At 44.9% G+C, this 17836-nt stretch overlaps 1 protein-coding gene across 1 annotated transcript in view; it reads left to right on the top strand.

Moving 5' to 3' along the window:
- Nucleotides 1-11002, top strand: part of DPF3 (double PHD fingers 3) — a 183700-nt gene extending 172698 nt beyond the window's left edge. The window contains exons 10-11 of the mRNA XM_083607328.1: nucleotides 2199-2280; nucleotides 5863-11002. Coding sequence (XP_083463454.1) covers nucleotides 2199-2280; nucleotides 5863-5933 — 153 coding nt within the window. The 3' untranslated portion in view covers nucleotides 5934-11002. The remainder of the gene's footprint in view (nucleotides 1-2198; nucleotides 2281-5862) is intronic.
- The last annotated feature ends 6834 nt before the right edge of the window (nucleotides 11003-17836 follow it).

Here is a 17836-nt window from a genome sequence, read left to right as displayed (position 1 = left end):
TCAGGTGGCCTTCATAAGGCTCATTTGCTCTACCCAGGATGTAACCACTAAAGAACTTTGCAGCAAGGGAGGGACAAGCTCTGCATTTGCCAACTCTGCAGACACCCACAGCACAACCAAGGGAAGGAGTGCTGCTAGTGCCCCTTTCCCTATCCCAAGTAAATTAAAACAACTGCAGCATAAATGAGGGACCACCCTGCACTATTTTCTTGAAACCACATACATGATGTGGCTTCCAGTCTCAGGTTAGGAGGAAATCTCTGCTGTCTTGCAGAAGGGTGTTTCACAAGATGTGGCCCAATGCAAACACCATCCCCTCTGCACAGACAGCAAGGGGAATGGAGGCCTGTGATAGGCTCCCATCATTTTATGGCAGAGAAAGGGAACTTGAGGACTTCCAGATGTTGACAATCTCCAGCTCCCATCAGGCCCATCCAGCTTAGCCAGTGGTCAGAGATGATGCAAGATGTGGAGGGCCACCGATTCTCCACCTCTTAATAAGGCCACTATAATAAGAGTATGTTCCTTTCTGATCTGGGTTTGAATACGTGTGGACTTGAACTACGATAGCTAAGGGTGGTTCAAGCCTCAGTGTATTAGGACCTGGAATATGTTTTGGCTGCAGGCAGCGGACATTGGAGAACATGCAAAGTCCCAAAGGTAATGTGGTAGAATCACAGTTCAATTACATGTACATTAGCTTTGTAAGCACTCTTTAGTAAAATGCTTGGAAATCTCAGATCTGAAGATGGATTTTTTTATTTATTTATTTTTTTTTACCTTTCCTCCTCCTCCTCATGATACCACCGGTGTCATTTGTCTTAAGTAGGTTGCTGAATTTCCCACCTGGTCTAATTTGCTGTTTTGTTTAGTGTTGCTTAATTTAAAAAATATATTTATTTAAAAAAACCTGACCACTCACATAAAAATCAAGATGGGGCACAACAATATAAGGAGGTTGTTGTAAAGCAAAAGAGACCATAAATAAAATATTGACTAATCATTAAAAATGACTGGCTCATCTTGAGAAAATTCGCACAGCCTGTTGGTGTTAAAGGGTCTTGAAGAGATGGCTGAAAATTAGCAGTGAGGATGCCTGCTGTATCTCTGCTGCAGAAGTGGCTCAAAAGGTGGGATAGAGCCACTGTCCTAGCTTACTGGAAGGGAGAAGGGCAGGAGAGAGGCGGTGGGAAGGTTGGTGTAGTGCAAACTCACCTGGAGGAATGCTGGATTAGCTCCTCAGGTGCATTTGCATCATGCCAACCTTCCCATAGGGGCGTGGGTGGCGCTGTGGTCTAAACCACAGAGTCTAGGGCTTGCCGATCAGAAGGTTGGCTGTTCAAATCCCCATGACGGGGTGAGCTCCCATTGCTCGGTCCCTGCTCCTGCCAACCTAGCAGATCGAAAGCACGTCAAAGTGCAAGTAGATAAATAGGTACCACTCCGGCAGGAAGGTAAATGGCGTTTCCGTGCGCTGCTCTGGTTTGCCAGAAGCGGCTTAGTCATGCTGGCCACATGACCCAGAAGCTGTACGTCGGCTCCCTCGCCCAATAAAGCGAGATGAGCACCGCAACCCCAGAGTCTGCCATAACTGGACCTAATGGTCAGGGGTCCCTTTGCCTTTATTAACCTTCCCATTGCCTTGCCACTCCCCCTTCGTCCTGGTAAGCAAGAGCAACCAACGTAGCAGTTCTGCTCCACATGGCAAGCAGCTTCTCTTGGCACTGGAGATTTTAAGCATCTTTCCAAGATAATAACAGGCAACGACAATAATAAAAGAACAGAAAATAAGCTGCTTAGACAAGCCCCTCTTGTTTTTGCAAAGAAACTTTGCTTTTTTAATGCAAGGACTACAAGAAGCCCGCCCCCTCTCTCTGTGTGTGTTGATGCTGCTGTTAGGCCATGCCCTGAGCAAAATGAGAGTCCCCCCCCCCCCATTTGAAATACAAGTTGCAACATGCATGCCAGCTATGTCCAGAAATCCTGCCTGTGGGAAAGTGAGAACAGAGTGACAGCCATTTCAGAAAGCAGGAGGGATGCTCCTGTCTCTATCTGCATTCATATATGTTCTCTGTTGTCTTCTCGCCACAACTTCATATTTATAGTACCACAATGCACCCATTTATGGGATATTTTCAACTGCTATAACTAATCTAATGCCTGTTTTCTTCTCTTTCCTCCTAACAATCTTGGATCAGGACCAGCTACTCTTCTGTGATGACTGTGACCGTGGCTATCACATGTATTGCTTAAACCCACCAGTCTCTGAACCTCCTGAAGGTAACATTGCTTGGAATCTACCCTATTGTTACTGTTTGCTGCTGTTGTTAAATATTTCTGTCCCGTTTCTCTGCTCAGAGAGCACTCAGGGTACCATTTCCAACTTTATTTATTTATTAAATTTGTATACCACCCTTCATCCAATGATCACAGGGCAGTTCACGACAGAAAAATACAAAATGGAAAACAGAATACACAATAAAACAAAAGCAAAAGCAAAACCAATCCATAAACCCCCTTCAATACTTAAAAGGCCATAGAATGTTAATCAGCCAAGTGTCTGGTTGAAGAGAAATGTTTTTGCCTAGCGCCTAAAGATATGTAATGAAGGTGCCAGATGAGCCTCCTTGGGGAGAGCATTCCACAAACAGGGAGCCACCACAGAAAAGGCCCGTTCCCATGTTGCCAAAATATGGAACAAGTTAAAGACGTTTTCAAGATATCGAAAAAGGTAAAGCAGTCATTGTTGTAAATCATGCTGTGTATGTGCAATTACACAACGTGGCTTTGCCAAAGGATTCACAAATACTAATGCAAACTCCTTGCACATCAAATAGAATTTGCACCAACAGATGAGTTCAGGTGACTTATAACTTGCTTTGCAAGCATTTTAGAAGCCTACACTAACAAAAGTAACACAAACCAATGGGTGGTTTCTTGACTTAGAAAACATGACCATTCATGAAACCTACTTACATTTAGAGGTGTACACCTGCTTCAGATGAAACCTAAATCACAAACTGAATCAGCATGCGTTGGAGAGGTTTGGATCTTGTCTGAAACAGAGCAAGCCTTCTCCAAAGCAATTCATGGCAAATTTGGGTTGCTCCTGAAGTTGCAAGGGTATTTAGAGCAGTGTTTCTCAAACTTGGGTCCCCAGCTGTTGTTGGACTACAACTTCCATCATCCATAGCTGGCAAGACCTGTGGTCAGGGATGATGGGAGTTGTAGTCCAACAACAGCTGGGGACCCAAGTTTGAGAAACACTGACTTAGAGTCTCAGGTGTTGAAAACCGATGCATATTTAGCAGCAGGGAGAAGTAGGCATTTGCAAATCATGGTTCTTTCTGGTATTGTTAAAGACGAGTAACCAGAAGCAATCTCCACTTTTCCATCTACTGTAGAATTATGACATGATGAAACAGCATCTCCTGAAACTGATAGGTCTACAAGCAGGCATATGTAACCTCTCCTTTGTTGTATTAGGTCAGCTTACACCAGGAACGAGCTAGATATTGTTGGACAACAAATTCCACAATCCCTGGCCATGCTGGCTGGGTCTGATGCAGTCTGGAGTCTGACAACATTTGGGCCACAGGTCCCCCAACCCTGGCTTAGGCCAATAGCACAAAGCTCAGTGTTAAATAGTTCTTTATTACAGCAGCAAAAGCAGACAAGAAAACTTCTTCCTACTTCCCACCCACTAGTTACTCATTTTAACAGCTGCCTTATTGACTCCGCTACACACTCGGGTCAAATTTTGCTTTCCTTCAAAGTTTTCGAAGTGATGGCTTTTGGAAATAATCTCTAGCATTGTGAATATAGGTCAGCACTTGCCTAGCTGTGATGCAAACAAATTTATGCAGGCAAGAACAGGCTAATGGGAATCCAATCTCATTGTAGTGTTCCTGAAAATATTCCTTAAATATATATATATCGATTGTGGAAGCTGCTGTGTCTTTGAGTGTGTGTGTGTGTGTGTGTGTGTGTGTGTGTGTGTGTGGTGACTTCAACAGAAGCTAAGGAGTGATTTTCCAGATTGTGTAATGAGGCCCATGCCTGTGCCATGGGAAATCAACCAGTTAACTAAATAATTAAATGTGTTATGCGAGTCCAAAATCCTACCTCACAGAGTCAACTGCCTGCCAAATCTCTACATAGTTAACTTCCTTCTGATCAGCCTCATAGGGAAGTGGGGGACAGAAGTAATTTTGACACATCTTCAACTATCCATCTGTTTATTAGGCTGAATACAATACAATTTAGTGAAACCACCCAAAAGGAAAGGTATTGTATATTTGGCAAACACAACTGCCACTCACTAGGCACACTGTATGCAATACATCATTGTATCCCCCTTGTTTATACAGTGGTACCTCGGGTTAAGAACTTACCGTATTTTTCGCCCTATAGGACGCATTTTCCCCCTCCAAAAATGAAGGGGAAATGTGTGTGCGTCCTATGGGGCGAATGCAGGCTTTCGCTGAAGCCTGGAGAGCGAGAGGGGTCGGTGCGCACCGACCCCTCTCGCTCTCCAGGCTTTAGGAAGTTCTCCGCAAGCCTTGGGAGTCCGCGGGAGTTCCCGTCGGGCTCCCTAGGCTTGCGGATAGCAGCCTGCATCTCGAAGCCTGGGGCGCGCTGCACAGCGCACCCTGGGCTTCGGTTCCCCAACCTGGTTTGGAGGCTTGCGGCAGGGAGAAGTGCGCTTCTCCCTGCCACCAGCCCCACAAGCTCGGGGGACAGTGGGGAGGCGGAGCGCTGCCATCCCACTGTTCCCCGACCTGGTTTGGGCTTCAGGCAGATATCCGCAAGCTGTGGGAGCCCGGCGGGAAGTCGCGCCGGTCTCCCAAGGCTTGCGGAGAGCTGCCTGTTCTGGGGGCTGGGGTCGGGGAAAGCTCGGGCTTCCCCCGCCCCAGCCCCGCGCCTGGGGGGGAAATATTTTTTTTTCTTTATTCCCCCCCCAAAAAAAAACTAGGTACGTCCTATGGGCCGGTGCGCCCTATGGGGCGAAAAATACGGTAATTCGTTCTGGAGGTCTGTTCTTAACCTGAAACCGTTCTTAACCTGAGACACCACTTTAGCTAATGGGGCCTCCTGCTGCCGCCGCACAATTTCTGTTCTCATCTTGAAGCAAAGTTCTTAACCCGAGGTAATATTTCTGGGTTAGCGGAGTCTGTAACCTGAAGCGTATGTAACCTGAGGCATCTGTAACCCCATTTGGTGCTGCATTCCACTGCAAAGTGGGAGAGAGCAGGTGCTGTAACCTTCCAACAGCTTGACTTCACCCCCAAAGGCACACTCCTCCACTGTCTCCAAAGATGAATGGATGCCAGCCTTGTCTTTATCACACAACTGTGACAAACATCACTGTAATTAGTTGTAGTTGTGTAGTGCTTTAAATATTGCTTTTAAAAAACTCTAATGCAGGTGTGCGTACCTGCACTCATGCACAGACACAGAGATGTGCACAGCATATTTCAGATTAGAGTGTGTACCCACATATTTTTTTAAAATAGGATTGTACCACCTCAGAGTGGTGGAGGGACGGGTGCCAATCAAAACTGATGCTTCCAGTGGGGAAACATCTGAAGAACGCCTGCATCTTTTGTCATTTGGTCCTTAATATAAAATACATATAGCCTGTCCATATAACATGCACACACAGAGGAATATGCATATTTGTGATCACACATGTGGATCCGCATGTCCTCCAACCTGCAAATGTTTTACCTGTAGGAAATGTGTGACATACAAACTGTAGTGCGGTTTAAATAGCTTTCCCACTTATTCTGCCTGACATTGATTGATGTACCCCAGGACCACTCACTGATCTGATGGTTTTATTACTGTATTTATTTATAGGGAGTTGGAGTTGTCATTTGTGCCGAGAACTTCTCCAAGAGAGAGCATCTGCCTTCTGCTTCCAGCCCTAGAAGAGTCTCCGTGGACCAGAACTGGGCTTGTTCCTGGACTTTTGGCACCAGCACACAACTGTCACCTGCCACCTAAGGATCTATGTCACTACAACACACCTGTACACACATGAAAGAGAATGGACATTCAAAGAAATTTCTGTGGTATTTGCTGTCCAAGTGTAGATTTCACAAATCTTGTACCTCCTGGGTTCTACTAGAAGGAAGACACATGGTTTGTTTGTTTTTTATGTTTCCCCATCCCCACTGCAGTGCATGATTGCAGATATGCCGTAATAGATTCACATGTGTTATGATAATAGCAAAGCAGGGAACTGTTGTAACTGTTGGTATTTAGGCATTTAAACTGTGTGGCATTGTGCTTTTTGTTTGATCTGTTGTTCCCCCCCCCCCACTCTAGCACCCCAAGAGAAATGCCAGTGTCATTTCCACATCCGTCCTTGATGCAGAGCTGTGGTGAAGATACTGAGAAGTATCATTCGCTGCAGGTGTCTTAGAGCAGGGGTCAGCAACCTCTTTCAGCCATGGGCCGGTCCACCGTCCCTCAGACCATGTGGTGGGCGGGACTATATTTGGGGGGGGAATGAACAAATTCCTATGCCCCACAAATAACCCAGAGATACATTTTAAATAAAAGGACATATTCTACTCATGTAAAAACATGCTGATTCCTGGACTGTCCGTGGGCCAGATTGAGAAGACGATTGGGCCACATCCGGCCCATGGGCCTTAGGTTGCCTACCCCTCTCTAGAGGAACTCCCCCCTCACAAGCACACTTTTAGATGCAGAGGACCTTCAAAGGATACAACAGCTCAATTCTTTCCTAGTCATTGACAGTAAGGCCCAAGCTACATGTTGGGTGCTACCAGTCCAGGTCCTCCCAATTCTCTGGTAACATGTATGTGGAGATGGGGAACCTGTGACTCTCCAGATGTTGTTTTCAACACCATCCCTAACTGTTGGCCATGCCCTCAGCCTCCTGCTTAGATGGGGTTGAAGTAGATCTGAGCAGGTGGGAAAATTCAGCCCTGGGGTCCAAATATCGCTCTCCAGGTTGCTCAGAATGTTCCCCAAGCCACATCCTATCACTGTCCCTACTCCACATGCTGCTCAAAGCTCTTTTGCCTGGCTGGAATTTGTCCTTCACTGTGATAATGCCTCTCGCTTGCTGGGGTGGAGAAGGGGGTGTGTGCTTGTGTGTGTGTGTGTGTGTGTGTGTGTGTGTGAGGAAGCCTCTGGTTTTGCATTTGCATCTGTCGCTCTACCCATCTGTTTGCCTTTGGTCTCCCCCACCTCTGGCATGCAGCCTCGGGAAAGTTACCCACAAGGAAATGCTGTCCTCAGGCTGGAAAAGTCCCACCACCCTCCTGTTCGAACACATTGACCTGCCAACTTTTAAGTTGGGCCAAAGGACACTGTTTCTTCAGGCCTGATCCGAAGACTTAAAATGGGAGCAGCACATGTGTTTAGGGTAGAGCACCCAGCATCCCATGGCTGTGTGCATGGTCCATAGGAAGTTTTCTTATGCAAAGCCAGACCATTGATTCAGCTAGCTCAAGTGTTGTCTACGGCAAATGGCAGTTCTCCAGGTTTCAGACAAGAGTCTTTCCCTGAATCCCCAGCCCTATGTGGAAAAGACAAGGATTGAACCCAAGTTCAGCCTTTTGAATGCACTCCACCTCTGCACTGCAGCATCACTAGTCCAGGTTAAGCATGTTTAAGTATCACAGATTTAAGCCCATGCTTAACTCTCTTCCATCTAAATCAATGGCTATGTACAGTTCTTAGGCGCATGGTCCAGCCAAAATTTCCTCTAGTTGCCGGAAGAACATTTTAAAGTGTTTAAAGCAGGGGCTGGGGCTGTAGCTAAGTGGTAAAACATCTGCTCTTCATGCAGAAGCTCTATGGTTCAATCCCTGGCATCTTCAGGTAGGGTTGAGATAGACCCTTGCTGAGTCAGGGTTGGGATAGACCCTGCTGAGTCAGTGTAGACAATGGACCAATGGTCTGATTCTGGATAAGGCAGCTTCCGATATTACTATATATTTTCCAAAACACTAAGAGACTTGGAACTCAGAATGTCAGCCCTTTCCTTGAACCTGCAGATTTTAGTAACTGCTTAAAGGACTCTCCAGTGTAGAGATGAGGGCGCACAGCTAGTATCCTCATGGTGGTGCCCTGATCCAGCAGCAACTGCACATCTGGTGTAGCAGCTGCACTCGGATGGCCGTCAGCCCCAGGGAAGGTGCTGCAGGAGCAGCAGAACCCCTTGCTAAAGCGAAAAATCTAGAGTCTGGTGTTCCTGTAGATTTGAATGGAGGATTTGCTTGATTCACGAAAATATAAAATGACCATTACAACACATTCCCCTCCCTAAAAGAAGACCTGCAAATGTTCTAGATGCTGTGTTCAAAAGAAAAGAGAAGTGAACCTAAGATGGTTGTAGTGTCCTACATCTCTTCTGTGGACCAATCATGATTTAAGATGGCTACAGAATACATTGTGATTGTCAAGATATCCTGAGCCTCCAGTTGCAAGAAGCTGGAAGATGACTGGGGGTCCTTCATTCTATAAGCACCTGCTTTCTTGTAGCTTTATTTTGAAGGATCCAGTACTGGCACAGTGGGAGACAGGGCACTAAGCTGTTTATAACATTGACCTGTGGTTGTCTGAATGTCCTTATGATTGACACATTGTGTTTGACCCTTTTTCTTTCATTTGATTTTAGAGAAAGAATGGCTGTATGTAGATGCATAAATTGTATATGTTCCATAACTAATTTGTTGTAATATGCCAGGGGAAACTACTCAAAATTGCCATTTGCTTTGGTTCAAGGCCACCATTTAAGGTAAAGAAGCAAGTAGGCTTTATTTTCAGAAAAGTGCAGGCCGCCATGTTTTAAATGAAAACTCCAGCAAGAACAGAATCCTAATACTTCTCTTTGGGCCAGCTGCTAACAGTCACGAAGGAGCGTGCTCATTTTTTAGTTTCACCAGGCTCTTCCTCAAACTTCATCTTAAACGAAACAAAAGTGAGGGGGGAAATGTTGCTGGTAAAACGTTTTGCAATATGCAATATAAAATAGATTTTCTAGAATCTATTTTAAAGTGCCATAACCCACTACTCAGAAATAAGGGTGCAATCCAGCCAAGGTTGACCACTTTTATGCCCCATAGATTTCAGCTATGACTTTGCTTATTTCTGCCATAGAAAGCAATGAGACTTAGAGCCTAAATCTTGATTCGAAAGTAAACTCCACCAAAGGGACTTGCTCCCCAAGAATCATGCATCAGATTTCAATCATAAAAAGTTTAATTTTGGCTGGCTGGCTCTGTAAGTGTTATCATTTGCTATCACTGTGTATGTTTATGAACTACAGCACTGTTTTGGCACTAAGTAAGTTGGCATAACTGCAGCTTCCATCCCATCAGCTTCCATTACCAGATGTGGTGTTACGCACAGTGATTGTATGGCCCAGTATTGCCCAGAGGGAGCAAGACTGAGATGACATTTCAGTCACCATGGGGTTGAAATGTGTCATCTGAGTTGATACAAGGCTATGCAGCTAAAATTAAGTAGTAACCTTTGGGAAATGGGACTGCAGCAGGATGGATGTGCCCAGAATATGAGGTGCCTGTCTTGTGCCAGAGCAATCCATCCTGGACACTGTTGCTGCTACACATTTCTGTAGGCTCAGTCCATCAACCTGCAGTACTCGGGAGTAAGTTGCTCTGAAATAATTGGATTTGCTTTCAATTATATTGTGTTTAAGATCAAGGGATGGGGTGAACAGTGTTATCTTGAAATGCCAATGCAACTATGTACATTTTCGTTAATCCCTTTGCTGAGTAATGCTCTGAGTAGCACTGAGCATCCATAGCAAGGCAAGAAACTGATTTGGCAGTTTTTAGGGTCAGGGAAATGGATAAAAAAGGCAAATGGAAAAAGACCATCTGCTCACACAACAAATCCATCTGCGGAATGGGAGGAGGCAATTTTGAGGTTTTCACCCTTCCCTGCGGCCCCTGTGCTCCCCTAAACATGTTTTGGAGAGCAGATTAAGGGGGGGCCTGGAAGGTGGCAGGGGAGAGGGAATTGTCAGGGGAAATTGCCCCCAACCCTCATTCTACTAATGAATCCCACCATTGGATACCTCCCATAAGGAACTGCAAGAATGGAACCCAAGGAGGCACTTAAAATCACGTCTCTCTTGGCCCTAAAAGTTGTCTGAAAGGACAAAAGCATTGTTTTTTTATGAACTCGAAGCAGTCCATGGAATGCAGAATGGCAAGCAGGGGAGTTACAAATCTTGTGTTTGTCATGTGGCCCTAATGTGGAGGGAGGATATTTGCAGGAAAGGATCAGCTGACAGGTGGAGGTTCTTAACCGTTCCCCCACCTTGTGAGGACCTCTCCATCATGCCCATTCATGATGATTTGCATTCATAATGGTATCAGGGTGGCCTCGCTTTTAATAGCGTTTGCACCTGCAAAAGTTTTGCAGCAGACATCCCATTTAGTTTCCTATCCGCGCATATCCCCAGGCTTCCCGCTGAAATCCTGCAGCTTTTTCTACAGCAAATGTCCCACTTCTGTTGTGCTATACCTCAAGGGTGCCCCTCTAGATGGCAAATAACTAATAAAGCAGAATGTTGTGTCAGTGACGCAGTATACACCCACCACTAATGCACTGTTGTTGTGTCAACTGACATGTTGCAGAGCACACCTGCAACACGTCTCCCCAGCTAATGGGAGGAGCCCTGGGAAGGATAGAATGCTCTTCTCTGCCCACTATTTCTCCTTTACAAATTCCATCCCATTCCTTATTACTGTTAACAAGCAAACTCCTGGGCAATTTGTTTGCTGAAGTAATGGGTAGCTCCGCTGGGATCAATGGAAGTCAGATAGGAAGATGGCCGAGGCTGCCTTTGGGAAAATATGCACTCTTCGAAGCTTCTCTGTAAAATGAATCACCTGAGCATTTAAATGTACATTGTCAAAAGAAGTATCACTTGACGTTATTGCCACCACCTCCTCAACAAATTAAAACACAATGAATTATAAAAAAATGGAATTGTTTTTTCTTGTTTGCATTGTCTGTAACCTTTTGTATTTTTTAATTCATTATGATGAAATTAGAGCACATAGCAAGTTCACATTTATATACCCAGACTCATACGTATGATGCAACCAAGTTCTGCAAAGGACAAGAGAACCATTTAGAGCCATCAAAAACTTTGTCTGCTGTTGGATTACAAGAAAATGCATTATTATTCCTCATATTCTCTTGCACTGAGAGTTGTTTGGGTCCCAAATGGAAGCACTGGAAGCAAAACACATGAGTTATGAAACCCATTAAATGGAAATCTGAGCAGGCTAAGCCAACCCAAATTAAGGTTGTGATCCTACACATATACTTAGTTGTAAGCCCCATTGATTTTAATAGGACTCATTGCTGTAAAAGTATGACCAGGACTGTAGGCAATTCAAGTCTAAGATTTCATGTGCCAGCAAATAAAATGCTCCGGTGTTAATATATTGTTAGCTGCTATACCAACGTTTTAAAATAAGAAGTGCATTGCAAGTTCATAAAAATGGCCTTGTATGTAGATAAGTTTATATGAGTGGGTCTTATGGAGAAACCATGTATTATGTGTCTGTTTGGTTTTTGTGTACCATTGTGAGCAGCACTCAAAGCACTAGCTTTTTGCAAGCACAGAGAGAACGATCTGTGCCAAGTTTGGTGTGTGACATCTGCATCTGCACAATCAACTCCATGCATGGCAGGGAAGGAAAAGTCAATGCAACCTGACCAAAAATGTTGCTGCTACGCACCAGAGAGACCCATGAGAATTGGCTCCGAGTTGCAAGACTTTTCGATTCAAGTGTTGTTCCAGGAACTTCATGCTGAGCATTCAAAGCATCTTTCAAGGGTAATGAAAAAGTAGATGTGGGTTCAGTCAAGGCTTTGGTTGATTGGCTGTGTGTTTCTCTGTTCTGGTGAGAGCAGAATAGGAAGCTGGAGTGAGGACTGGCAGGCAGCCAAACCTTGTCTTCAGCAGTGATATAATTACTAATAATGACCTCAAGCCCAGTCAGCTAGTTAAATGGCTTTTCAGGACAGGCACCAACTTAAAGTCTGGTTTATAGACAGGATAAACTGAATCTTTGGGGTACATGAAAACTGTTGTGCTTCGGTCCAGGAGAGATATCAACATCCTCAGGCTACAAGGCTAACTATATATTTAAGATTAAATTTAAATTGTTGCTATTAAAACATTTAATTAGAAAGCGACTTAAAAATTCTTAAAATGTGCCCATATGTATGTCTGTGTCCAAGAGATTTAGAAAATGGAATAGTTTATAATCCTGAGAACATAAGAACCTTCCTTGGATTAGATCAAAGGCTTACCTTAGCCAAGCATCCTGTTTCCAACAGTGTCCAACCAAAAGTCTATAAAAAAAACCCATAAGAGTGTGCTATAAAGTGCTGGGCTGGGGTTCAAATCCCCACTCGGCCATGAAGCTCGGACCAGTATCGGACCATGAAGTATCCTTGGACCAGACATTGCCTCTCTGCCTAATGTACCACACAGGGTTGTTATGGAGATTTAGAGGGGGGAGAATCATGTATGCCACCTCAAGCTCAGAGGAAAAATTGTGTGAATGAATGAATGAATGAATGGGAGGACATGATGACCTAGCACTTTCCTGTTTGTGTTCCCCAGTGACTGGCATTCAGAGGCAATACAGCCTCTGATCCCAGAGGTAGTACGTATAGCCATAACTAGCAGCTTGGTAGCCTGATCTCCAGGAATCTGTCTAACCTCAGGTTAAAGTTGTTCGGACTGGTGACCGTTCACTACATCTTGTGGAAACAAATTCCATAGTTTTAGCTATGTGCTGCATGAAGGACTTCATTTTATCTACTCTGAATATTGTGCCACTCACCATCCTTGGATGGTGGTTCTGGCATTCTGAGGGAGGAAGAAAAGCTCTTCCCTCTCCACGTTCTCCCCTCCGTGTATAATTTTATGTGTACCATTCCTCTAATTGAAATGGCTCCAAGCATTGTATGCAACCATTCCTCCTCCTCGGGGAGTTGTTCTTGCTCTCCAATTATTTTGGGTGCCCTTTTCTGCTCTGCACTATTTCCCTCCCCCCACCCAAGTTGTGCTGACCAGGTGTTGTCACAGTATATATTTATATAAAGGCATGATGACAGTGACAGTTTTATTTTCTATCCCTTTCCTAATAATCTCCACTTTTTTTCAAGAGCTGCCACACACCGAATCAACATTTTAATTGAGCTATCCACGATGACCTCAAAATCCCTTTCATTATTAGTTGCCACCAGCTTCGAACCCCATCAGTGCAAATGTGAACTTTATTTTCCCACAGTGTATATGACACCACATCAATGGACCACCACATCAGCAAGGCCCAGGGGACAGGGGTTGTTGACTGGGCAACCTAGACCTTCCATACACACTGCCCAGGCTTGTGCCCTGGTGAGGTCACTTTGGCGCTTCACCCCTGGAGGCACACTCCATTGTCTCTCCAGACAGATGGATGCCAACAGCAGGGCTTATTTGAAATGAAACATGACTGCGTTAGACTTCATTGGCAATATATATGATAACACTTAAGTCATCACAGTTCTCATGCTTCAACAACACTTACATGAAGTGATGGGCATCACTTAGAGTTAAGTTCAGAGTTGACTCCCTTCTGCTTCCATGGCTGATCTAAAGCATAATGGTTTAGGGCATCTAGAATTCTTACCTGTGTCGTGACCAGAACAGGCATTTACTCAACCTGCCACTTCAGATGTCTCCCTGATTTCATTTTCCATCTGAAGATCATCACCCTGAGCATTTTGGTCAAGAGGGTGATAGTGTGTCTTCAGTTCTAAATTTAGAGGCTCAGTATTACTTTTACTTACACTTGGAAACAACAGTTGACAAAGGAGCTATCAAAAACTATAGCACTCCAAAATGGCACAGCCCATAATATGCATTATGGAATTAAGGATGTTGTTCATAAAAACTCTAGCTGAAAATATTTTTGGTTTGCTTCTGTATGTGAATGTCAAGTCCAAAAATTATTTACGTCTTCTTAATACTTTCAACTTTAAGAATCACATGGTCACCCTCTGGAAAATGGGAGAGGATGTTTTAAAAAAAACAAAAAACACCTTCAGTGAATAGGAATTCAAGCTAGCATTCTGAAGCTTCATTCTGGGATGCCGCCTCTGCTTTCATTTGGAACGGGGCTCAGCTCAGCTTATGGAAATGCATCTTTTACACTTGGAAACACCAGTGCTTGAATTCCAGTAGAGAGACAGAGGCTGGGCAGGGCTGTTGCCGCTCTGCATCAGGTAATGGCTACTTTGAAGTGGAGGAACTGGCAAGACAGGCAACGTAATAGCTGTGCCAGGAGCCATTCTGCATGCAGACTTCGGCAGCATTGTTTACCCTTTCCAAGGCTAAGCTCCGCTGCTATGGGAGCTTGACTGGCTCAAGCTAGCTGGGAAAGCAAAGCTGTTCAATTCCCTTTTCTGCAGTGACCTTGAGCTACAGAATGGCTGTGCATATGGTGCACAAGCACAGAGCTTGAAACTAATCCAGGAAGGTAGATAGGAGTGTGTGTGTGTGTGTGTGTGTGTGTGTGTGTGTGTGTGTGTGTTGCCTCTCCGCATCTCCCAGCTGATTCCACAGCTTAGGCCTTAACAGCTGCAGTTGTCTGACAATTAATTCCTTCCCAGCCTCAGCTTCCCTCCCCCTCACTTCACACAGGCCTTTATATACCCAAGTGTGAAGGTGCCTGGCAACACAATTTCCTCCATGGATTTGGGCAACTCATGGCAATTTTCTTCAGAGATATCAGCTCCTCCTCCGGGCTCAGGCACAAGTCACACAAGCTTATAGAGCAGCTCTCTTTCAGAAGATGCCCCGTTCTTGGATTTGTGTTCTTCCACAAGCCTGGCCTTGCATTTCAAATTCATGGGAGTTGAACTGAGCCCCACCCCCCACAGCACCAGCAAGTTGCTGAGGTATCCCTCACCGAGTATTCACAGGCTAAACTTTAGGCAATTAGCATGGTTAATGTTCACTGTGTGATAGTACAGCTGTGTGAGTCTCGTTAAAATGTTCCTTCGGGAGAGCAGATGCAGGCGGAGACTAAGGGACCAGTTTTGCATCCTGTAGAGGAGACATACCTGTCTGCTGTGATGGGGCCTGTACCTGATTAAACACTCAGAATCTCAAGAGCACAAAAAATATTCAGGTTTTTCACCTGGCTGTAAAGTGTCAGTGTGTCACCAGGGAGAGCTTGTGCTACAAGAGGTGCCTGATGAGTGGGACAAAAATCCTCCTCCTCCTCCTCTTCTTCTTCTTCTTCTTCTTCTTCTTCATTTTATTAAAAGAGTTGAAATATATTATTATTATATTATTATTACCCCACCCATCTGACTTGGTTGCCCAGCCACTCTGTGCGGCTTTCAACATAATATACAAAAAGACAACAACAAAACATCACACATTAAAAGTGTGCTGATATAGGGCTGCCTTCAGGTGTCTATGGAAGGTTGTATAATTATTTATCCCCTTGACATCTGATGAGAGAGTGTTTCACAGGGTGGGTGTGACTACCGAGAAGGCCCTCTGCTTGGTGCCCTGTACCGCCAGAAGGCCCTCAGCGCTGAACGATAGGGGTGGAGATGCTCCTTCAGGTATACTGGGCCGAGGCCATTTAGGGCTTTAAAAATCAGGACCAACACTTTGAATTGTGCTCAGAAACATACTGGGAGCCAATGTAGGTCTTTCAGGTCTGGTGTTAGATGGGCCTGGCAGCTGCTCACTCACCAGTCTAGCTGCCGCTGCAATTCCATGGAAAGAAACCAACTGGACAAGCAGATGAATCTTATTTCAATACAGTGGTACCTCAGGTTACAGACACTTCAGGTTACAGACGCTTCAGGTTACAGACTCCGCTAACCCAGAAATAGTACCTCGGGTTAAGAATTTTGCTTCAGGATGAGAACAGAAATCGCACAGCCGTGGCGTGGTGGCAGTGGGAGGCCCCATTAGCTAAAGTAGTTAAGAACAGTTTCAGGTTAAGAACGGACCTCCAAAATGAATTAAGTTCTTAACCCAAGGTACCACTGTACTACCAATGTAATTGTGGCTTTTACTGCACCTGAGGCCAGCACGATAGTTCTGGGTGTGCAGGACAGGCTGTGCTTACACAGCCAAGGTGCTCACAAGTGGACAGAGTGCAGCTGCTGATCACAGGTTCTGCTTTGGGCTTTCTCACAGGCACCTGGTTGGCCTCTGTGAAAACAGAATACTGGACGAGATGAGCCACTGGTCTGATCCAACAGGCTCTTTGTTGGATGCTCTTAATGCACAGTTGTAAAGCAGGCAGAAATTCAACAGGTACAATGTTCCCAATATGGAGATACAGTGGGGGGCGGGTTGTTGTTATGCAGTTGTTAAAGGCGGTAGATAACTCACAGGAAAAGCTGGCTGCCTTATCAGAGCAACACACCCTTCCTTGCAGTTTCTCTGCCTCACTCCATCCTGGGGTCCAAAGAAGGCGACAGGTTGTATAGGAGAAGGGGGAAGACATGTCTAATAATTCAGGTCAGTCCTCAGAGAACGTGATGGTGCTTGTGTGCTGCTGGAACCAGACATTTCATTCCTTGTTAAATGCTTTCATTATCTCTCACCAGTCATGAGTCAGAGGCCACTGTTAAGAAATGAAGTCGGTCGCCTCGGCAGACATGGCTAAGCAGTGGCCTTTGGAGTGGAAAAAAAATAAATCTTCACAAGCATCTAAAATCAGGCATCATTTCAAGAGCTTTCGTTGGGGGTGCAAAATTCACAGCCGAGTTTAAAGATGCAACATTTCCAAAACTCAGCGTATTTTAAGAGGGAGTGTTGCATTTTGCATTATTATACCCTCACAAAAATGGGACCCCAGGTGATAATCCTGTGTGGGTTGAAACACAAGAGTTGCAAGTGTGACCACCCCCTTCTTCCACGAAGGCATTTCAGACTTAAACAGTGAATCCAAGTTCCTGGTAAAGAACAAATCATTTCCCACATGAAGTATGTGTGTGAGAGACAGTTTCATGTCCCATATTGTGGGGTTTTTGTTAGCGCAGCTTCCAAACAACCCATTGATCACAACACACGCTATCCATGCCAGTGTCAGGCCCTTTCTAAGGCCAGACCCTCCAAATGTCTCTATTTTCCGGGGACTCCTGGATTTACAGAAGCCACCCCGGTTTCTGATTTGATCCTGGAATGTCCAGCTTTTCCTTAGGATGTCCCGGTTTTCTTTGGGGAAATGTTGGAGGGTATGGAGTTATACAACCCCAAGCCAAGGAGATAAGTAACTATATAACCTTTAGAAGACATCTGAAGGCATGTTTAATTTTTTATAAAAAATATTTTTATATATGGAAGCTGCCCAGAGTGGCTGGGGCAACCCAGTCAGATGGGCGGCATATAAATAATAATAGCTAAGTTGGTTAGAACGTGGTGCTGGCAATGCCAAGGTTGCAGGTTTGATCCCCGCGTGCGACAGCTGCATAATCCTGAATTGCAAGGGGTTGGACTAGATGATCCTCAGACACCCTTCTAACTCTATGATTCTTTGATTCTATTATTTTAATGGAACAGGTCATTCCTATTTTCACCGGAGAAATGTTGGAGGGTATGTAAGGCCCAGTGTTTAGAATGTCACGACTATGACCCGAGATACTCTGGTTCAATTCCCCACTTATCCATGAAGCTCACTGGGTTACTTATTATTTCCCACCCTAACTTCACTCACAGAATTGTTGCTGGGGTAAAACAGTTGTGGGGAACACATGTACACAACCTCACAAACCA

The sequence above is a fragment of the Podarcis filfolensis genome (genome assembly GCF_964270895.1).
Source record: "Podarcis filfolensis genome assembly, chromosome: 1".
NCBI classification, from domain to species: domain Eukaryota; kingdom Metazoa; phylum Chordata; class Lepidosauria; order Squamata; family Lacertidae; genus Podarcis; species Podarcis filfolensis.
This window is presented reverse-complemented; position numbering and strand designations above follow the sequence as displayed.